At 35.8% G+C, this 24,019-nt stretch overlaps 1 protein-coding gene across 1 annotated transcript in view; it reads left to right on the forward strand.

Moving 5' to 3' along the window:
- KYNU (kynureninase) overlaps nt 1-24,019 on the forward strand; it is a 166,529-nt gene that overhangs the window by 100,300 nt on the left and 42,210 nt on the right. The window contains exons 9-10 of the mRNA XM_015110049.3: nt 14,511-14,609; nt 15,375-15,448. Coding sequence (XP_014965535.1) covers nt 14,511-14,609; nt 15,375-15,448 — 173 coding nt within the window. The remainder of the gene's footprint in view (nt 1-14,510; nt 14,610-15,374; nt 15,449-24,019) is intronic.

The raw sequence follows: 24,019 nt of genomic DNA on the forward strand, positions 1-24,019 counted from the left end.
CCTTTACTATTTGTGGAATAGAATGCAAATAACTTTTGCTCTTTATGATTTTGTATATGCTGAATTATCAATATATTTTCTACTGTTCTCCTTCACATAAGTTATATATCAGCTAAGCCAAAACTTGTTTATATTCCCTGTCTCAATGTCCTACTTTGTGCCTCCTTGTCTTTCTTTTTAGCTTTCCTTCCACCTACATATTCCCACATGTGAAGATTCTCTTTTCCTCTACTGCCGCTCAACCATTACTTGCTTCATGGGTTACAACTTGTCCTAGAGATTTGCTTCGTGTAGGCCCTCATTATATTAGCAAACATGGTGTATTTTTAAAATGTAGTCATATGCCAACAATAGGGAATCATGAGATTTCATATAAAAACTCCTGGGTTCAAATATTTTCCAAAAAATTAGAAGTTTGACAATAATAGACCATCGTTCCTATAGGTGGTGACACAGGGTAGCAGCTCTGTCCCTTAGATGGGGCTTAAGCTCTTCACAACATCCATGTTTATCCACTGAGCCCACCACTGAAGCCAAGTCACAGCTGGTACATAGGTACATATATCTATATTAATACCACAACATTATGTGTGTGTGTGTGTGTGTGTGTATTCATGCTTGTATTATGATATTCTTACAATAAAGTATAAAATAAAGTATTTCTTGCAGGCCCAACTCATAGATTACTTGACTGACTCTTGTAGAAACCTGCACATGAAATCCTTGACTTTTATTAGCAAAATTTTCTCACTTTTCTGTATCAGGATAAATCTGTCTTCCTGTTATACTTCCATACCATGATGAAAAATGTATCATTGGTCACCATTTGCACTGTCTCATAATTACTTCTATGCCTATTTTAACTCTCAAATTTCGGAAGCTATGTCAGTAGAGTGTTCAATGACTGATTGAGGGTAGACCTTGCAAATTGCACAGATTCATGTGCTTTGCACATAGTCTTTCATCATTAAATACATACCTGTTAGATAAGTGAATGTATAAATGTGTGTACATCAGCAGTCAAGTGGGCCAGGTTAATTTCATGGAACAGTACTGCATAAAAAGCACAACTGTATTCCTGTTTAAAAAAATCAGAAGCTTCTGCAGAATTACTTATAATGGTTAATTAGTCTAAAAAATCAAGATACTTTTTGTAAGTTTTGAGTTCTTTTTCAAATTCCATTTCTATTCTTTGACACACTTAGGACATGCAGACTGCTCCATTAAGTCATTAAATATTAAATGAACTAAATTAAGCTTGAAAAATTACCTTAAGCTATTTTTCCCATCTTGAGTCTCTGAAATAAATCAAACAAACTACATTTTGTGTGAGGTCCTTGCTAGCCAGAGAAAGACTATAAAAGAGAAGAGCATGACTGAATTTATTTAATTTTTCTTGGTTTTCATACTTACTTTTGACAGTAAGTAAAGACAATTATTATTACTATTAGTATTATTTTGGTAAAAAGAAAGAGCTGAAATTTGCTCTTTAAAGCATACACTTTATTTAAAGTGGTGTGATTATTGTACCTGCAAATTACACAATGGTTTAGGGTCTCAGGATTGGTTTGCTTTTCCTTTCTTCCAAATCCTTTACTCTTATCCATCCAGTTGTCAGTTCTCTTTGAGACCTTCTCAATTCACACCTTTCCCTTAAATTTCATTAGCAAAATGCTCATTTTCTTCCCTCCTCTTATCTCTCATCTCTGGATTTGACAACCTTGTCAATGTCTACTTTAAGCAGGCAGGGCTGAAACAGTGAATCTAGTCTCTGAAATAATGCTTCATAAAAATGTGAATGATAATAGCTATAGTTGATGGCCTACTGTGTTTCTGGTACTTGATATGTTTTTCCAATTTTCCTAGCAACCCTAACAGTAAGCTTTCACCATTGCTCATTTGAGGAGAGTGAGTCTGAGAGAGTTTAAGCACTTGCCCAAGGCAATTTAACGGCAAGTAAAGGCTAGAAATGGAGTCTAGCTATAGCTGACACTAAGGCTGTCTTTCCATAGTATTGTCTTGTCTATATATATATATATATATATATGAATTTACCATTTATAGTCAATTATGTACACTACAGAGACAGAGGCTATATATATATATATATATATATATAGAGAGAGAGAGAGAGAGAGAGAGAGAGAGAGAGAGAGAGGCTGCAGAGATGAGGTCCCTCTCTCTATATATATGTATATGAATTTGGCATACACAGCCAATTATGTAGACTATAGAGACAGAGGTCTCAGATCACCAAGAAAAGAAAGGACCAAGAAGATGATTATATCTTTGATGTTTGTAAACGCTGACCCCAATTTGCCATTACATGATATATACACACACACATACACACACTAATCATATATACACATAATATATATATAAACTAATCTCATATATACACATTATATATATTTTGTATGTATATAATCTAATCATGTAATGGCAAATTGGTGTCAGCATTTAAAAACATCAAAGAAAAATAGATATAATCTTTTTGTTGGTCCTTTCTTTTCTTGGTAATCTGAGACCTCTGTCTCCGTAGTCTACATAATTGTCTCTCTTGAGAATATTGAAAACCCACAAGTTTTACTTTGCTCCTAAATGTCAAGAAGGCATTGCCTAAATGTCAATAAGCATCAAAAGTCTTTCTGAATTAGATAGTGCTGGCATTCATCAGTGTTCCTTCTCAGAACCTCAAACCTACTCTTTCCAGTTACCTTCATATAGGGAAGCCCCAAGACACTGGCCCCTCGTGCCCCTTTTATCTTCTTCTGGCAGGTGTCTTAGGCAGTTGCTCCATTGGCAACAGCTCCCAGCAATGATGGCCCCATTACCACTCTCATCCTCATATCTTCAGGGACCTTTGGGGTATTTGCAGGAGCTTTCCCTCTAATTAAGAGCTTGCAAGCTTCTGTATGATTGGGAAACACAGCTACAAACGACTGGAGAGAATTCCAGCGGGAAGTACTCATCCCCATTCCACCACTCTTTAATACTAGCTGAGGTACGCATTACTCTCAAGAAATTTTATTCTTTCAGGTGTATAATGACCTCTCATTTTATGTCAGGCTCTGGATATAAAAAGAGACAGGGAGAAAATGGAGAATAAAAGAAAAAAATTCCACCGTCTCTGTCTTTAAAGAGATCAGAATCAGATATGACATAGAAATATGTAAAGAGAATATTGCTTTAGTGTGTTAAGTGCTTGATAAAGGGAGACAATAGATTCACTAAGTTGTCTTAGAAAACACAACCTCGACCTGTTCTAACACCACAAAAAGTATACTGATGTATGCTCCAATTCATTTAGCTTTAAGGTTGGCCAAAACCACAAACTGTGAATAACCTCAAGGAGAGCATTCAGATAGTTCAGGACATTCATTCCCATTGTAAACCAAAAAGTATCTGAGACAAGTCTCACTCAATTTAGAAGTTTATTTTTCCAAGGTTAAGTACATGCCCAGAAGAAATAAACACAGAATCACAGAAACTGTGGTCTGTGCTGTTCTACAAAGATAATTTTGAGGACCTCAGTATTTAAAGAGGAAAAGTGGGCTGGAAGGGAAAGAGGAAGGATGTGGTAACCCACATGGTTCAAGAGAGAAGGAGCAGGTAAGGGAATAATCAATTATGTATTCCTCTCATGCTCAGTAAATCGGCACTTTACATAAGATAAGGTGAACATAGAGTAGGATTTAACCTTTTGTCTCAAGTTGTCTGCTTAGGTAAAACAGGAAAGGCAGCTTCTAGTATGACTCAGGTTTCAGCTTTTTCCTTTTGGCCTAGTGAATTGAGGTCCCAGTTTTTATTTTCCTTTCACACCACTGAAGTTGAGAAGCTGTCATTTCCCCCTGCCATCTATTTGCATAACTAGAGGGCATAACAGTGGTGCCAGATTCTTTGCCAGTTTCCCCCAAGGAGTAACTGGCTAGCTATGTAAATCACATTGCTGGAAGCCTTCTGGAACTTAAACAAAGAGTAACTTGAGTTACATATTAATTTTAAAAAATGTAAAGGCTCTCCTTTCTGTGAAATAAATGTAGCCCAAGAAGGCCTATACAAATTGTGACAGCTTGGCCATCTTCAACATCTTCACCATCTCTGTTCAGGAATCCAGAGTTTTCATCGAAAGACAAGCACCAGCTTGCTTACATCCAGCCTCTTCTGTCCAACTACCCATTCTGTGTCTCTTTTCCCACAGGCCGTTCCCTTCATAGTTTCCTTTAGAGTGACAATAGTTATAAGCTACGACACTTTTTAAAAATATTAGGGTATGGCTTGAAATTAGTGGGTAATAAAATTCTAATGATACAGTCAGGAGTCAGGGAAGTACTAGGTAGAAGAGGGCGGTTCCCCTGCAAAGTCCTCAACCGGAAGCCTGGAAACCACGGCCCTAAATGAGAACAGGTATCCCTGTTTTCCCGCCTAAATGTTGTTTTTTCCAAAACCACCCTGGCCCATCATGACCCCCACCCCCCACCAAATCCTGTAGCCATACAAACCCCAAACTCCTCTGGCAGAGGAGCAGAGTGGCATGGCAGACAAGGAGAGAAGAAGCATCTGAACATCAAAGAGGCATCTGGCCAGTCGGAGAGGAGTTTGGCTGGAACGGCCAAGCTCCAGGGGAAAATTAGCTACCTACTCCATCAGCTTTCCAGTTCCTCATCCCACTGAGATCCCACCCCCATCACTCAATAAAACCTCTGCATTCACCATCCTTTAAGTCCATGTGACCTCATTCTTCCTGGATGCCAGACAAGGACCTAGGTGGCAAGAAGGCAGGGTGTAAAAGACTGTCACCTGACTCCCCACTGAGCTTGTTAACATTTGGCCATCCACGGACAGCAGCTGCTAAAAGGGCATTAATTGTAACATACCCCTAGATGCTACCATGGATCTGGAGCCCAAAAGCACTCACCCTGGCCCAGGCACAACTCGCCTGTGTGCTCCCCCTCCCACAAGGGGTTTGAGCACAGCAGCTGTGTAAGTGAGCCACACCCATGTCACAAATCCTGTGAAAGGGTCCGGGGAGCTCTCCCATCTCCCTAATCTGTGTTAGCCTAATTTGCACAAGTTGATAAACAAATGAATATATCTTGATGAATTCATTTCACTGTTTAGCTTATCCTTGAATCCAAAACAGAGTTTTTAAATCATTACGTAAACATGTTTATTCTAATTTCATTCTGATTCCAAGTTAAAGATACTCATTTTTAATTCAATGAGTTCCTTGATTGCTGTGCACACTTTTCTCATGATACCCCTTTTTTGATTCAGAACACTCCCTTATTGGATTTCTTATCTTCACAATTAATGTCACAGGTGCGACTAGCTGGGGCTCGTCATGGGTGCTAAAGGAATTTACCAAGACAGTCATAGGTAAAGAAAGGCAGATTTATTAGAGGAAGTATGAAGATACCTTGCAAGAAAGCAATGGGCGTTACAACAGAGAAGAGGCTGTCTGCAGAGAGGCAAGGGGTGGAGGGAAGTTTTACGGGGTTGTGCTGGAGGGGGCCACATGCTGACCGAAGCCTTGCTGCTGGGGCTATGAGTGGAAGGAGGTCACTGTGTCCACAGGTTTCTTGTGATTAACATTTCTCAGAACAATTATTCATTGTTCTCCCCACCTGGGGCCCCTTCTTTGTTGTTGCTTACTTATCAGGACTCCACAGTTAACCTTTCTGGAAGCTCCCAAGTATATTCATGGCATCCAGTTCTCTAGCATTAGCCCACCTGAGTGGCTCGGAGAGGTGTTGTCTCTACCAGGGCCTGTTGTCTCCTCTGTTTGTATATATTGACATAAGTACAGTCATTCAATAGCTCTAGGACAATGGGGTTTTTCCAAGTTATTTGTTGTGTAAAGGTTCTTTGTAATGATCACCTTCTGTATTCACTTATATTTTAAGATATTTGGTAAAAGATACATTTGAAATCAATCATTAGGTAAATTACCTTAATTTTAGGTAGTTTATCAGAAGGTTGTAAACTCACAAGTATCTGAGACAGGTCCCAGTCAATTTAGAAAGTTTATCTTGCCAAGGTTAAGAACGTACCCATGACACAGCCTCAGGCGCTCCTGAGGACGTGTGCCCAAGGCAGTCAGGGTACAGCTTGCTTTTATACATTTTAGGGAGACTTAATACATTAGTCAAGATGTATCAGATTTACGTTGGAGTTACATATTACTTCCAGATCAAACTGGATCTGGAAGGGAAAGATAACTCGAAGTTGAAAGCCTGGGGAGGAGAGGGCTGGGCTTCCAGGTCATAGGTAGATTTGAAAATGTTTTTGGTAACTGGTTGAAAGAGTTATTATCAATAGAAAGGAATGTCTGGGTTCCAATAAGGGGCTGTGGACACCAAGGTTTTATCACGCAGATGAAGCCCCCAAGTAGCAGGCTTCAGAGGGAATAGAATGTAAATATTTCTTATCAGACTTATGGTCTATGTTGATGTTAATGTTGGAAAGTATGAGAAATGTCTATCATCTCTTCTATCATGGCTTGAAGTAGCTTCTCAGGTTAACTCTGGAATGCCCTTGGCCAACAGGAGGGGTCTATTCAGATGGTTTGGGGGCCTTATAATTTTATTTGTGGTTTACAAAATTGAGGCTCAAATATTTTCTACCATCTGAATTTTTGTTTCTGTTCCTGTTTCACAATGTGAGCATTTAGAATTGATTTTCAGGTGGCTAGCTTCCTGGATGGAATTTTGTGTGGATGTATATATATATATATATAGTGTGTGTGTGTGTGTGTGTATATATACACACACACACTGATAATTCATTTTTTGATCTCTTATATTATCTATAAGAGCCATAGGATTAAAATAAGTTGGAAGAGTATTCTGGTTTTGTCCTGCAGAAAACGTAAACTTTGGTTCTGGTTGCCATGCAATGTGATTTCTACTAAATTTCACCGAAGCTCCACTTGAAGATTGTGTCTTTTTCCTTTTTATTTGTGTTGGTTTTCATTTTCTGTTGTTTCAGGTTTTAATAGTGAAGAGTTGCTATTCTCATTGAACTATACTATATTGATATAAATAAATGAAGCTTAACACATTGCATAAAAATAGTAGATAGCTATATTAAATAATTTTGGAAAGGAATTGTGACCTATAGAACTTATTGACTTTAAGTACAGCATGAACATAATATGCAAAATAATGCTTAGTTCCTACACATAACCAGAGAGTTGGGAGGAAAGGAAAACTAGAGAAAGAGTGAGAAGAATTTTTGAAGGGCCATGACAAATTTAGTCTGCATGAAAAGCAGAACTTTCAGAATAGAAATTCACTCTGAAAAGAGGCATTTGCAGAGACAGTGGAGGCCCCTCTTATAGAAATATTTACTGTTGTTTTTAACTTAGCACCTAAGTATGCTTTTGAATCATAACACTTGAATGAATTCTGGAAAGTTAAATACTCCAAGACCGTGGCAAAAAAACCTACCAGCTTTCATCTTCCTCCTTTCCATTCCCAACTTTCTCTAGTACTAGTCAAAAACTCCCTAATTAGGAATTCCTTTGGGAAATTCCAATATCAGAGTTAACTAGCCAACCTATTGTTGCTAATCATTTATTCATACCCTCCATATAGAGATGACCAGCATGTGCGCGCACACACACCCAGACACACATCTCCCTATACCATTTTCTTTTTTGTTCATTTTCCTCAAACTTCCCATTATACTTTTTAAAAAGTAATATTGTCCAAATTCATAGCACTGTAGTTCTTGGATTGTTTCTCATTACTTTTGCATCAAGCAAGGAATGATATTCAGAACACTTAAATATCTGATCGGTACGGTATAGAAGCTGCGTTTCCCACAGTCACAAAGAAGGTCATACTCCATGTTAATACTAGGTAGTATCCATCATTAATCTATTAGAATGTACTGATAGTCACCTGGAATTCACCCACCATGCTGATAGTGGCGCTGGCAAAGGCATTGTGTCATCCACTGGACTCTGGGCTAGTCCCTAGCAGTGAACATTCACAAGCTGATATTCGCAGACACTCTTCCATCATGGGACACAAGGGCTGCAGCCATGGTTGATTATTCAGGTGGCTTAGGACAAAGACTTTTTATGTACCTTAACTATGTTATTATTTTAATAATAAGAGCATATCAATGCATACCGTCTATATATCAACCCTGAGTATAGCGACAAATATCTTATCTTGTATAAGTACTTTTTTCATACCAAATTTGCTAATTATTAAGAGTCTTCACAATTCATAGGATTTAATCTTGGTGAAAAAGGAATAAACTAAATAATAATAATAACAATAGTCCAAAATCAATTTGTTACCAAATCAATCCATAAAGCAATCAGAGCTTTAATGCTACTAGGAAAATAATTCAGCTTTACCATTTTATATTTCATTTTAATAAACAGGCAATTAATCGAAGTTAGGAAAGAGTGAGCTAGCTCTTCTCCTGGAAATTTCAGCACAGGCCCTATGTATCATATTATTTCACTAATTAGAAAAACGTTTAGTTTTGTATTAGTGAAGATGGCAAGGACACACGATATTTCTTGTTAATTGAGAATGATTTTGAACATATTCTCAACTACTATTTTGTCCAAGATACTTCATTCTAAAAGATATCGTGTCTGAATAAATAGCACATGCAATAAAATTGCATCAGAAACAGAATCCCTCAAATAGTTTTCTTATAAATTTAACATCACTTTAGAGAACAGCTATTGACTTTCGTAAGACTTTATTATTTGTTCATTTATTTATTTATTTATTTATTTATTTATTCAACAATTATTTGAGTTCATATTGTGTGAAAGAAGACAGTAAGATTGGAAAATTGTTACGAGAGATATACAAACAGGGCTATAGAATAAGATAGAAGAGAGAGATGGCAAAATAATCTTCGCTCAAAGTTATCTGGTGATCAAAATCTGAGCTTGCTAGGCAAATGGAGGAGAGAAAGCACATCCCCAGGAAAGGGAAAAGTTTATGTAAAATGAGAGAGGTCTATATGGGGCATCTGATCAAGGGGCACTAGCAGATCATGCAAGTCTTTAATCATACCCAGGAGGGCTGGGTGTGGTGGTTTACACCTGCAATACCAGCACATTGGGAGGCCGAGGCATAAGGATGGCTTGAACCCAGGAGTTCAAGACCAGCCTGAGCAATGTAGTGAGAACTCCTCTCTACAAAAACTTTAAAAATAAAAAATAAATAGCTATGTCACCAGAAAAGGGATCCCAGTCCCAGAGACCCCAAGAAAGGGTTCTTGGATCGCTCACAAGAAAAGATTCAAGGTGAGTCCATAAAATAAAGTGAAAGCAAGTTTATTAAGGAAGTAAAAGAATAAAAGAATGTCTACTCCATAGGCAGAGCAGCCCCGAGGACTGCTGGTTGCCCATTTTTATGCTTATTATATTTCTTGTTTTATACTAAACAAGGTGTGGATTATTCATGAGTTTTCTGGGAAGGGGGTGGGCAATTCCCAGAACCAAGGGTTCCTCCCCTTTTTAGACCATATAGGATAACTTCCTGATGTTTTCACGGCATTTGTAAACTGTCATAGCATTGGTGGGAGTGTCTTTTAGCATGCTAATACATTAGCTTATAATTAGCTTATAATACTAGTAATTAGCTTCTAATGAGCAGTGAGGATGACCAGAGGTCACTCTTGTCCTCATCTTGGTTTTGGTGGGTTTTGGACAGCTTCCTTACTGCAACCAGTTTTATCAGCAAGGTCTTTATGACCTGTATCTTGTGCTGACCTCCTGTCTCATCCTGTGACTCAGAATGCCTAACTTACTGGGAATGCAGCCCAGCAGGTCTCAGCCTTATTTTACCCAGTCCCTACCCAAGATGGAGTTGCTTTGGTTCAAACACCTCTGATAAACATACCAAGGACTATGAGTTGCATTGTGAAATTAATGGGGGCTCTGTAAACAAAGGCAGTGAGTCTTATCATCAAATGTATGATTTATAATGTTTATTGGAGAAAGACAGGCTGGAAATAATCAGAATGGCCTGAAAATGATTGCAAGTTTTAGATTGACTATAAAGTAAGGTGGCATGGTGACTGAACAATGCTTTGCTGGTTGTGTCAATATGAGTGTGAGCTGTGTTAGTATGAATGTGATTGTGTCAACATGAGTGTGAGCACCTGTGGGTAATTTTAAATAAAATGTGTTGAAAAATACTTGATTTTTATTGAAAAATTGCATAAAGTAGGTACTCAAGTATAGAGTATATGCTTTCACCTGTGCATATCATGTTACCTACGTGAGGCAAAACAATGAAAATATCTAACTGGATGACTGTAGAGAGGTTTTGGAAAACCTTTAGTTTTTTTAATGTTTAAGATGCTGCCATCTAGTGACACTTTTGTGAAATCACTTTGCAGTGATACGTTTGTATCTTCCAGTTGTTTTCTCAATACATTTTATATTTTAATAATTTATATTGTCTACCAACCAATAGGGAAATAATTACAAATGCATTAAACATATTGTAGAAGCCGTACTTGATTTTTTTCAATGTGGTACCACAAATGTGGCCACAGGGATTTTAATAATGGAATATTGTATGTCAAGTTTTGTGGTTTCTTCAATGTGCTGTTCTTTATAAGTAATTGATAACTAAAGTGCTGTTTTTTCTATTTCTTGAGTTTTCTTAGAAAAATTGAGTTATAAAAACAAATTATGAAAATCTGAGCTGTAAAAATTGCTTCACAAAAGTTGCTTTAATTGGAAATGTTGATGAGAAGAAAAGAGGGTTTCAAATTCAGAATAATTAACTTTTTTCCCATATGTAATTTTAGTATTATAAGTTATATAAGTTCAGTATTATAAGTTCCCCATATAAAATTTCAGTATTATCTTAAAATATAAACAAATAAATGTGTGTGGGGGGTTGTGTGCATGTCTATTAAAGCTAAACATTAGTCTGCAAACCTAGGTTTTGATGACTTGATGACTTAATGGCTTCTAAGTTTTGATGAAGATTAATTGTATTCACGTCCTATTACTCCTTAAACTTCTATGACAATAGAGCACTTGTCTTATTTTTATGGTATGTATTGCTCATTTTTTTGTATGTTAGAAACAATAAAATAATCTCCCTTCCTCCCTTAAAATTCAGTTATTTTGTGCTGGTATATTGTCCTTTTTTGAGATACTATCTCCAGTCATATTATAGTGAATGAGGTTTTCAATTAATTAACTTTTCAGCATATTGAGGTTTCTTTATGCAAACCAACGCTATAGTGTAGAAGTAAGCACATCTTTCCGTAAAGAACTAAGTAGCAAATATTTTAGGCTTTGTGGGCCATATGGTCCCTAATGCAACAACTCATTTCTGCTGCTGTAGCAAAAAAAGCAGCCATGGACAATATTTAAACAGATAAGACTGGCTGTGATCCAAAATTAAATTTACGGAAACAGACTATAGTTTGCATGTCTCTTCTCTAGGGAAAACACCTGTATTTGTAATTTGGGGTTATTTTTTCTTAGGTGGTGTTAGAACACTTCTAAAATGTATTCAAGTATTTACTTCAAAAACTTTAATTCCATTGAGAGTTGTGTGCCTTCAGGGTTCCAAAAAATCTAGTTTGGAGCAGGTATGTGCACGTGGTAAACTAATCATACACATGGTAAACTACACTCGGTAAACCAATCATACACAAACCCAGAGGTAAAATATTTTGCAAAGTTCTATTACCTGCATTTAGCCATCAGTTTTTAAATTCAAGTTCATGTACAAAGTTGTCTTAATGTGGAACGAATCTTTATATTTTCTCAGTAAACATTTCAACATTTTGATATGCAGTAAGTTAAATTACTTTGATCATCAGCAATTAAATTAGAAACCTCCTACTTGGGTACAATTTGGATAATATGTATTCATTGTTCCAGTTTGTGCTTCTGGGAATTTAGTGGAAACAGAGACTTGCTTTTTAACATTGTGAATTGCACTAGGCAGACAAACAAAACACTTAAAACCTCATGACAAGTAAATAACTAAGACAGAATGGAATCAGATCAGAAGAAACTCTTAGGGTACAAAGTCAATGTGTATGAAGGAGACAGTAGAGTTTACATTAAACTTTGAAATTCTCTCCCAAACAACATCATTCTTCCTCTTTATTATTGGATAAGAATTCTTTTTAAAAATTAAGCTCCATATAAAACAGCTGGCTCACATTGAGGATCTGTATTGTATCAAAGTATGCATATTTGCTTACCGAATAGCATTAAGCAAGGATTGTTATCCTTATTCTAACATGAGAACTAAAAGAACTCAAGCAGCAACTGATCCAAACCTCCATCTTGTGATCCTTTGGTATCTTGTACTCTTTAAGAGGAATGGCAGCTGTAATTCCTAAGACCAAGTAAAGAATGTCTTGGTTTTTGGGGACTGAGTATATCAATTCACTCTTCCCTTAAAAAGCTATGTAACAAATCATCTCGAAACTTGTTGTCTTAAAACAATAACCATTGATTTATGGATCACCTTGGTGTCAGAGCATCAAGGTAGGACTCGGCTGAATGGGTTCTGCTAGTCTCAGCTGAGCTCACTCATGTTTCTGTGGCAAACTGCAAGGAGTGAGGAGGGCATGGAGGAGCAGCTGATCCAGATTGAGTTCAGGTGAGGATTATTATACTCCACACTTCTTTTATCTTCCATCTGGGCCAGCAGTTTGGCCCAAGCAAGTCCTTCTCATAGAGATAGCGGAGAGCAAGAGAGAGCAAGCTTAGTCACTCAAGTACTTTTCTGAGACTGTTTCTATTACATGTGCTAACATTCTGTTGGTCAAAACAAGTCACATGGCTGATCTCAGTGGCTGAGACTTACACCTTCCCCACAGTGGGAGGAACTAGAACTTATCTGGCAAATAACATGAGTGCAAGAGAGGTCAGAGAAGCTGAACTATTGATACAGTTGATAACACTGCGTATACTTGAACTGATTAAATACGCACATGATGTGGGGTTAAATGCTAAACAAGAAAACTATTGACTCTTTCAGATTACTAGGATACAGTAAAGCAACAGTTCAGAAGCTTTTTAGAAAGGGAAACCTTCTACACTCTTAAAAAGCGCTGAGGATCTTAGGAGATTTGACGTTGGCTCTATATCTATATTTACTGTATTTGCAGTTAAAACAGAAATTTAAAATGTATTTATTTGTTTTAGAATAACAACAAATGCATTACATATTAACATAAGCAAAATATTATTATTCAAACTATGTTTTCTTTAAAAAACAGTAGCATTGTTTATATTTGGCAAATCTTATTAACACCCGACTTAATAGAAGACAACTGGTTTTTTATACCTGTGTTCAATCTCTCTGTTTCTCTTTTTGAATCTTAGAAAGAAAATAGGTACTCACAGAGATATGTAATCAGAAAAGGCAGGAGTGGTTGAATGGTCTTTCAGTCAATTTTGTGTATTCTTTGATATTGCATCAGAATTTTACAAGTGAGAACTTTTTAGGAGTTCTGGTATGGAATTTGAAACTGAATCACTGAATTTTCTATATTTATTATATAAAAATCCATTGACTGAACTTGCATTTCGAAAAGATCCTTTATCAATGCACAATATGTAACACCAAGCATTGGCCATTCAGAAAATATTAGTTCATTGAATTATGTATATTTTCCAAATATTGACATATTTAATTATATAACATTTAAAAATATGTATTACTACTATATTCATCAGAATTATCTCAATAATAGGAGCTAGTCATACTCATGGAAGTGGATACAAGTTTTTCAATATTCTAATTTCCCCTGGAAACTCTAATTTTATCATTGGCAGCAAATATTATAAGTTGTTTCATTGAAGCGACACTCCATTTTCAAAAGAATATCTGTTAAATACATCACACATGTGAATTATCACTGTTTGTCAGTTGCTCTTTTGTGCAGAAATGGTTGTCCATGATATAAAAGTGGCAGGTTCAGCATGCCACTCAAATAATTGCATAAATACATTGCTTTAATACAGCCATCCTACTTCAGAATGTAGTCAAGTGTTTTATGTGTACTTCCCACATTCAACATTAAAAATATAAGAATTAAGGTATTGAGATTTAATGAAAATTGACCATTTTTACAGTTTTCACAAGGAGATTTTCACATGAAACTTTCCCAGGTCCCCAGGTGAAAGGCTGGGACCAATGTAATGACTACTAGTACAGTTTGGTGCCACTGCCTTGGCTCCTGCTGATGTAGGTGGCAGCTGTTTTACCCATCACTGCTTTTGCATTATCAATACAAGTGTCAATCCAGTGAAAAAGGCAAAGAATGTCTTAGCATTATGACAATTGCTTTGATCTGGTGGGCCTTCTGAAAGGGTCCTGGAAATTGTGGATCATACTTTGTGAACCATTGCAGCAAAGAGCAAACCATAATGTATGGTACAGAAGTTTGTCAAGTATTTTCTTAAAGATATTTGTACTTATTATTTCTAATCATTAAGCAAATTTAAAACGTATTATTATGTTCTTCCCTAGGGTTGTTACGTTGGCTTTGATCTAGCACATGCCGTTGGAAATGTTGAACTCTATTTACATGACTGGGGAGTTGATTTTGCCTGCTGGTGTTCCTACAAGGTACAAACGAGTTAATATATTTACATCCCTTTATTTCACATTGACATTAATCTGAAGGAGAAACTGGATCTGTTGGCCAATTTTAAAGATTTCAGTTACTTTGCCTATTTCTTTTATTACTATATTTTCTGATTTTAGTTAATAGAGTTATATGATGGAATAGTGTGGTAAGTAATTTAATTCTAGTATTTCCATCAATATAGAGAAATTAATTCTTCCAATTCCTAGGCTGCTATGAAAAAGTCAGGAGGTTCTGGAGAAAAAGCCCTACACTTAATTCAAATTGATAATCTCCTTAGTTTTTTTTATTGATAAGTTGTGAAATTTCTGCATATATAAAGATAAGTTTTAGAGAATCAACTTGGAATTCATATTTGAAAACAGTTTAATTGACAGGGAGCATGAAAATAAAACCAATTACAATGTACTTGTTTTAAAAATATACTTTTATTATTATTACAATATTTTAGGACAAAATAATTTAAATGTATGAATTTTGAAGCCAGACCTCAGTAAAACTGCTTTCTACCAGCTAGAGCAAAATTGCCCCATAAAAGTAACCGTCATTTATTCTCAACCTAATAATACTAGTTTTTATTTGTTTTTCTTTGAAGAAGGTGACCCAAGCTTCTGTTTTATCAAATAATCACACATTTTGAAGTGCTCAAAAGTTGTGATTTCAATTAAAAAATTCATATGACTATATTGTTTAGTTTTGTCACATATTCAAGTAAACCCACATAATTTAATTTATTTTCAATCTAGTATCTAAATGCAGGCGCAGGAGGAATTGCCGGTGCCTTTATTCATGAAAAGCATGCCCATACAATTAAACCTGCGTGAGTACCATCTTCAGATAATTCTTTGGTGATGCACAAATTAATTTGCATTAATAATATGTTAAATTTACATGAGTTCTCTAAGATGTTATCCAATAGGAATTAGGATTGGATTAGAATGATTTTCCTACTCTGCTAACAACAATATACTTCATTCGAAATAAATGCTTTCCAAAGAATTCAATTGGTTGAACAAGAAATTTAATCAAAAAGGGAAGCTTCAGTGCTAAAAACGAGTCACTGCAATCATGTAGAGCAGATGGTTTAATGAAAAGAGACCCCTTGAATATTTTTTTTCAAAAATTAGACTTTAGAAAATTTCAGATTCCTCACATTGATGAATAAATCAAAGGCAACCAGAGCTGTGCCTAATAGAGCCTTAAATGTAGCATGTTATTATTAAAATTACATCTACCTTTAAAGCTATAAATGTTACATGATAGCTTGTAGGGAATATCTTCTGTCCTAAAAGACTTTATAATCCATGAAACCGGAAGAAGCTGAACACTGAACAACAGACTGACTACATAAAAAGTAATACTTTTCCGTTTTATAGAACTCTTCATATTTTAGAGCAAGTATAAATGCAAATGTAATACACCAACAAACTTACACATTTTTAGTTGACCGGGGAACTCAAAGTGTTCCTTTTGCTTTTTTTTTCTGGTATGGAGATAAAGAAATAATATGCTGGGAAGAAAAAAAAATCCCTTTTCATAGTTGTTGTACTGGAGTATGTGTGATGAGGAGACTGTCTAGACTCCTAATAGATGATGTAATAATGTTTGATTAGTTTTCTGAATTTTCTCAGCCACTGGCTGAGTGGTATAATTTTTACAAGAATTGAGGCTGAATTAGTAATAGAGTTTGGAGCACCTCACATTTCTGAAGTTCTATGCATATAAATCCTAGGAATTTAAGATGATTTTCTATAGTTTCTTTCATTGTGTCTAAATTTTTTTCAAGGTTTTAAGGTTTTAAACTTAAGACAACATTTTCTTTAGACAGATATTAAGTCAAGCAGACATCTTACTTGAATATCATTATCAGTACATTAGATTTCCCTCCATGTCCCAACATCTCTGAGAAGATTGGAAAGCAAATATTATAAGAATACCATGTTTTCCACATAGACAGTATATAAGATATTGCTTGCTTTTGTATGATGACTCACAACCCTGGCCATTTCTCACTCTCCATTTATTTAAATTGAAATAGAGGATCTGATGTATTATATCAATCCAAAGGGTAAGCCAGTGCTGAGGTGGAAGGGGTGGTGGGGGGGGGGAAGAAATAATATACACAAATTCTAGAGAATGTCAGTGTTCAGAGTTAAGCTTTGACCTCCTAGCATGCACAGGTCTTGCACCTGAGGTTTCTCTCACCATGGACAAGGAACAAGGGCAAAGGGTTCTGTTGTGCTCACATATGCCTCATTTTGTGGAATTTCAAGATCTTCTAGACAGTGTTTAAATCTATGTTAAGTCTATGCTCCCGGGAGAAAGACCATCTAGGCAGACTAGGTTCACAGTTCAACTTGGTCTCTTGGTGGTCTGTCACCTGGAGAATCTTCTATGATTGTTCAATGTTCTGGTTTCTGAGCTGAGGTAGTATCAGCCCCTACCTATAAGCAGTTATTGTGAGAATAAAATGAGATGATATATGTAAAACACTAAGTGTAGCCACTTGAGCATTTAATATAGTTTGGATTTGTGTCCCCACCCAAATCTCGTGTAGACTTGTAATCACCAATGTTGGAGCAGGGGCCTGGTGGGAGGTGATGGGACAATGAGGCCTTCCCCCTTGCTGTTCTCAAGATTGTGAGTTCTTGTGAGATATGGTTGTTTAAAAAGTGTGTAGCACCTTCTCCTTGTCTCTCTGCCTCCTGCTCTGGCCATGAAAGATGTGCCTGCTTCCCGCTTCACCCTCCGCCATGATTGTAAGTTTCCTGAGGCCTTCCCAATCATGCTTCCTGTACAGCCTGCAGAACGGTGAACAAATTAAACCTCTTTTCTTTATAAATCACCTAGTCTCAGGCAGTTGTTTGTAGCAGTGAGAGAATGGACTAATACAGCATTATATGTCATCAATAGGTGTGGGGTTATATGAAAAAGAAAATCCAAAATTTAAAATATACAGGAAAAAGATGGGTGGCATTCTGTAACACTCTAGCCTGAGTATTGCTTGGTAATTATTTAGTACTGACCCCTAAGTACTTTGTTGACTCACTGTGAATTTGCATGGTAACATGTAGACTTTTGCCTAGTGGAGATCATTTCTCTTAAGCAGAAAATATAACCTCAAAATTTACGGTTTGTGACTTTGTAGGAAAATAGTTTGTAACTATCACCGAGTTTATTTTAGCAGATCTTTGATAAGTGGACTGTACAATATAATCTCCATTCCTTGGAAATGTAGTCTCTCTTACATGCTATAGGAAAGAATTCTGGGCTTCCTACCATCTTACTGATTCCCCCACTATTTTGTGGGTTGAATGAGATCTTTCGTGGCTGTTTATTTCGTATGTATATGAGAACCTTGCTTTTAACTTTTCTGGAAAACTATATGTTATTACCTGTTGTTGCATTTTAGCAATTTAGCTATGGAAATTTATGCGACTTAAATTAGGCTTGACTCACAAAGGCCACGTTAAGGAAAATTTTGGTTGTTTTTCTGTTTATTGTTTTCTTACACTCCTAAAGCTTCTTTTTAAGTGATGTCAGTGACTAATTTCAGTGCTGTCAACTTCTAGCCTTGGCTCTCTATTCCGTACCGAGTATCTTATATTGTACTTAATTTGTATTAGGAGATCAGAGCTCTTTAATTAGGAATGGAATGCAGCAGATTTGGACAAGTCAAGGACAAGGTATTTTCCAATCATCACTTCATTGTCCCTAATAAGAAAAGAAATGTTTTGCTGAAACTTAACTTTGTGTCCCTTAGTGTGTTTTACTTTTTTATTAATCTGAAAATCAAATACCACCTGTGAGAAGAGTGATAAACAAAGAAAAGACCCAAAAGCCTACAGTATCACGCTGCTCAAATAAGGGTAATTGTTCAGATGTTAAAACAATGTTCCATACATAAAATATTGTGAAGATGGGGAGAGTTTTCTTGTGAATAATATTTATAGTTCCAAGGTCAAATCCAATTAAACTTTGAGTAAACTTTAGAGTCAGTATGACTACTGACTCTATTTGCCCGTTAATAATTATATTTCAGTTGTTAGCACTCCAAGATTAGCCAGTTTAACTATGTTTAATAAGCCTTCTGTCATCTTACTTTTCTGTTCTCTTAGAGCTTTAGGGAGACCAAACAGTTTTTCACTGTTAAAGTATTCAGTATGTAGCCGAGAACCATATGGAGAACATCAAATACAGTGGAACGAATGTAACTGCTCTTGATGTCACGCTTTGTGAGGTCGTCTTTGTTGCTTAAAAAGGGTGACATCTAGTGGCTAAACATGTTATTTCAAATAAATAATATCCAAATAACATTTCTTCTCCTGGTCCACTTGTTCACTCTTTAACAAGTATTTTAAAGTATTTATGTTTGAATTATGTGTTCTTCTTTTTGATAATTTGACTATATATTGATAGTGCAATAATTGTGCAGTTTAAGCCTTCAATAAAGAGGTAGAATATGATGAAAATTGGAAGGAAGGCTGAGGGGGCATTCTTGGTGCTTGGTTAAACAGAAAGCTTAACAGTTCATAAAGGCTGAGCTAAGAAAGGAATTATAAGCATAGAGAGTGTATCCCCAGATATATAACATTGCATTCTAGAAGTCTAATATTTGGGATACAATTTTGAAATAGTCCTTTATGTGACGTTTTCATTAGCAAACAGCAAATTGCATCTGTACCAAAAGATTTCACTTCCCTTTTTGTTTAAATATGCATTTTGGACATTGTTCAAAACCTATGACCTAAGGCTATTCCAAGGGCCCTTTGCTCACAAAGAGAATGAGTAAATTAGAGGCCAGAGTCAACCCACTGCATTAAGCATCATAATTCAAGCTGTTATTCTCACCTAGAATTTAACCTTTTCCTAGTTCATTATTACCTTTGCTCATTGCAATGTCATATTCTGAACTTTGTCTGTACAATAAATTAGGACTGAGTCATGAATAAATGGCTTCTTGGATGTTTTTGCCCCACTTCAAGGCAGACTTTAATTCAGTCTAACAGTTAATTATTGCTCTGAAATATGAAGGGAACTACTCTTAATTGTACAAGTTTGACAATCTGAAATATTTTGCTGAAAAACATGCTTAAATAACATTGTAAATTTTGAATTTTTAAAAAAATTACAAATGTTAACCCTCATGGCACACTTTAGAGGATTATTTAATCTTTTAACTTTAGTGGATTCAAAGATTTGTGAATCCTTTAGAGGGATTCTTCTGTAAGAGCTCATACATTGAGATTTAAGATACCACCTCCCTCTTTTTTTGTTAATGGAGAGTCTACTACGAAAACAGGAGTGGATAATATGAGGTATGAAGATTCCATCTATCATTTACTTTTTTATGTTAGCCAGTGAAATCATACATTCTGAAAACCTGCTGTTCCTCACTTTTCACGCTGGCTTAACAAACCTCCACATGCACCCATTGTATTAGATTCTCCTAAAATACTTTTCTTCTGAGCTTTTTTGAATGGGCAAGAATGGGGCCGACTGACAATTTTGATAAAAATGCTTGAATGTTAAATTATGCCAACACATTTCCGTAATCAGCTAGAGGTATTTGATTGAAAGTTTTAAACAGTGATGACATTTTAAAGGCTTTATTAAGGGCTTGAATCATCTCCTTTATTGTAACAAGTAATTTGCTGGTGAAAAACAACCAGCTGAAAAGGCTGGCTGACTTCAGTGCATGGTTAAGGAATACAAGTTGTTATTGTTTGGCAACAACATTAGAAAAAGAATACGCATCAAACAATTCCCAGGAAAGTCCCAGAAAGAATAAAAATAAACATCCAGAAATGTCAGCAAAAAGACTTAAAGAATTATAACTTTATACCATGCTTGTCCCAACTGTGCAATTAGCATTGTATGAAGGGATCATCTTTTGCACATTTGTTCTGGGGAATACTGACTTACATATTTCAATTCCATATGCTTTTCCAGGCAATGGTTGAGAATGCCATAGCCCGAAACTTATCTATATTTTAAATCCTGTTTTAGTTTCCTAATGATCCCTTCTGAATCACTACTTATCAAGTCCCTATCTAGTACCAGAATAAGGCCTTCTTGTGCAAAGTTTGAGACAACAGGACGTATAGGTCGCAGTAGCAAGATGTGTGACTTCACAACACTTCTGATGCTTTCAAATGAGATAGACTAGTACCAATAGATTTCTCAGTGAGTTTTTTTAGAATCTGCAGTTGAAATATGACCTCGGCCTTCTGAGGCACCTGTTCTGCTTATTTAGCTTGTATTTAGCCAGTGTTAAATGGATGACTTTTCAGCTACAACTTCTTGGCCTCTCAGCCATATATAATTGGCTATCTCCTTTGTCTTTAATATTTGCCTCCCACATCTCTAAGCTTATGTGGTACCATTTTTTTTTGCTTCTGCTCCCATGGATGTGAGAACTCTTCTGTATTTTAAAAGGTTTACTTTTTCACCTTTTCATTGATTCTCTCAAAACCTCAGTCCTTAATCCTCTTGCCCAAAAGTATCTCGTCCACAATTATTTCAACAATGCACAACTGGTGTTGAAGAAACGAACTTTCATTTCCTGCTTTACCACTTGCATACATTTTAGCCCTTATTTTTATCTGATTGCAAATTGCAAGAGTTTGTCATTATTCAAAAATGATCTCGGTCTCCAGAGATATAAGGAAAATATTCACTAATAAACTTCCCACTTGTAAAATTAGTCCTTACCTGAACATAATTCTCCAAGTTGTAGTAGCATCTATTTCTATGAATTACTCTACAAAGTCTTAGTCTCTTGCTGATTATATAATGTCATAAATATCAGACAATACAGTGAAAACATAATGAAAATGATTGTAAAGTAAGATGTTTCAAGGGAGATTCAGGATGTCATGATGCAAGTGAATTTGGAAAACTCCTAAATCACAAAATCACGGCCAATGAGACTATGTCAGAGCAGTTAACAGGTGAAGTGGAGGACATTTGATAATGTACTTCAAAAGGAAATAACTGGAATATCAAGCATTCAGGAGAAATGATGAATGCCTCACAAATCTTTGTAAAAGTTATCTTTAAGGACATGCTGAGAAAGTTAAGTATACTATAAAAGGGATGATATTTTGCTACCATATCATTTTGTCAAGAAATATACTAAAAAATCAACACGACTTATCCTTATTCTTATTAGAATATTATAATTTTAATCTATATTTTTTCAAATCATATATTAAATTTTAAGCTCTACATTTTAAGATAGCACCTCTGTCAAACCTTCTGCCATTGACTTTAAAATTGATTTATTTAAGTGTTTTTTTCATATTTTCATTTGTCATCAGATAATAAGGACTTTGGATATGTCTGTACGTGTGTATACACACACACACACACACATCTTTCTATCTCGGAAACTAAATATGATAAAACTTGCATTTTATCTCACATAGGTATCTTTCTAAGATAATCTTCACTTTCTCATGTAAAGAGAATGATCCTGAGTTTATTAAGGAGACATGAACAAACATAACCAACCAATATTTTTGTGCAAAAAGCTTTCATAGGTGAAAATAAATATAGGCTATTGCCTGTGATTTTAAAATGTTATAATTTGTTTGGAGAGGTATCTTTTAACTAGTTAAATAAGTGATTTAAGTCACAGGAAACCCAAGCTTAGAATATGTGCCATAAGGCAGCCTCTGATTAATTACTGAGTGAATTCTCAGACTGCTTTTGCCATAGGGGCAGCGGAGGTATAGCAGACTGACTCAGAGCTGCTTGGGAAGAACTTGAGCAAGGAGGTGGGGAAACTTACAGATAGGAATCTTCTGTAAAAATGGAATGCAATACTAACTAAGTGAATAAATTTACTCTGTTACATTGAAAACTAAAATTGTTGCCTGTGAGAGAGATTCACCTCATAAGTTCCATAAATTTAAGGGGATATAAAAAAGAAGAAAGAATTACTTAAATGGCATTTCTTAAAGGAATATGCCAAGTGATTTTTCCTTTTTATTCTCCTCACTAGAATTTTTATGGAATTGGAGTTATTGACTTAACATTTTAAAGCCTGCCTCATTATCATAAAATTGTTCTTTCTCTTTCGACAATATTTTAGCCATTATAAACAGTGGTAAAGTCGTGACTGCCTTAAGCTCTCCCTTCGCTCTGGGAACACATTCATGAAGTGGGTTACACCTGTCATCAGTCTTAGTCCTCAAATGGTAACTGTAAGGGACCCAGAAGTAGACACACCACTTGAAGAAAACTCATCTGTGGAATCATGACATACAACCTAGACCTATTTTCATTTAGAAACCATTTTAGATCAATAATTTTTAAAGGATTTTTAAAAAAGATCTTCCTGGCTTGACAATTTTTACTGTGTGAAATTCTCCAGATAATTTTCTTGTGTAGCGAATTTAAGCTGTGATCATAAAAATAACTTACATGCATTGAGGCACGAGCACAGTTAAAAATACATTCAGTAAATAATCTGTATTTTTTAACTCCAGAGATAAAGTAATCCCAGATCTTAAAGAAAGCCAAAATAGTAATTATCAGTAGAAAAACATACATTAAAGCTATTCTTGCTTGTAAATCACTACTCTCAGATAATGATGAAATAGTCATTAATTTGAGAACACTGAAGACCTTTGAAACCCAAACATTTATTTTCTGCTCTAGAACTGCAGTCCAGTGTTTCTGAAGATATATAGGGTCAATGAACCTTTCAGGCATAAAAAGTAAAACTTGTCAAAGAGCTTCAGCTCTTGTTTTAATTACTTCAAGTTTTATCCCTAAAGTAACCTTTGAAATCTGCAGGGGCTTTATTTTTTTCTTCCTATTAACTGTGAAGAGCTATTGCTCCATTTTCGTGTGTTCTTGTTTAGAACATACATGTATCCATCTGGCTTTTTACGATTTCCAAGCAGGCAGGGTGGAAGTTTGTTGTAATAATCCATGCTGTGTGAAGCTGCATTGCGAGCTGCCTCAGCAACACAGACCAAGTACCAGGTCCTGGTACTTCCAACAGTGGGGCAGGCTAACTTCACAATCTACACAAGAATACTTGGAATATATTACTCACAACAAACGTCTGAACCACGCGATCCATATTCTCTATGTTCACCTGTTTTGCTCTTCAAGAGGAGAGAATTTGATTGGGTGGGAATTCTTTTGTCCAGAGCTAGCATCTATTGTCCTCATGAACAACTCATCTATAGATAGCTTGCTTTGGCTCCCATATCAATCCCTGCTCCAATCAGCTTTGGTCAGGATTTAAGAAGATTTGTCACAAGCCATGGCAATTTAGGCAGAAAATAACCATGTGACATTATGTTTGTTAAGGGCCCAATGATACCTATGAAAATTCATTTTAGCATGTCTGATATGGTTGTTTAATAAGTTT

Source organism: Macaca mulatta, chromosome 12, assembly GCF_049350105.2.
Source record: "Macaca mulatta isolate MMU2019108-1 chromosome 12, T2T-MMU8v2.0, whole genome shotgun sequence".
NCBI lineage: Eukaryota > Metazoa > Chordata > Mammalia > Primates > Cercopithecidae > Macaca > Macaca mulatta.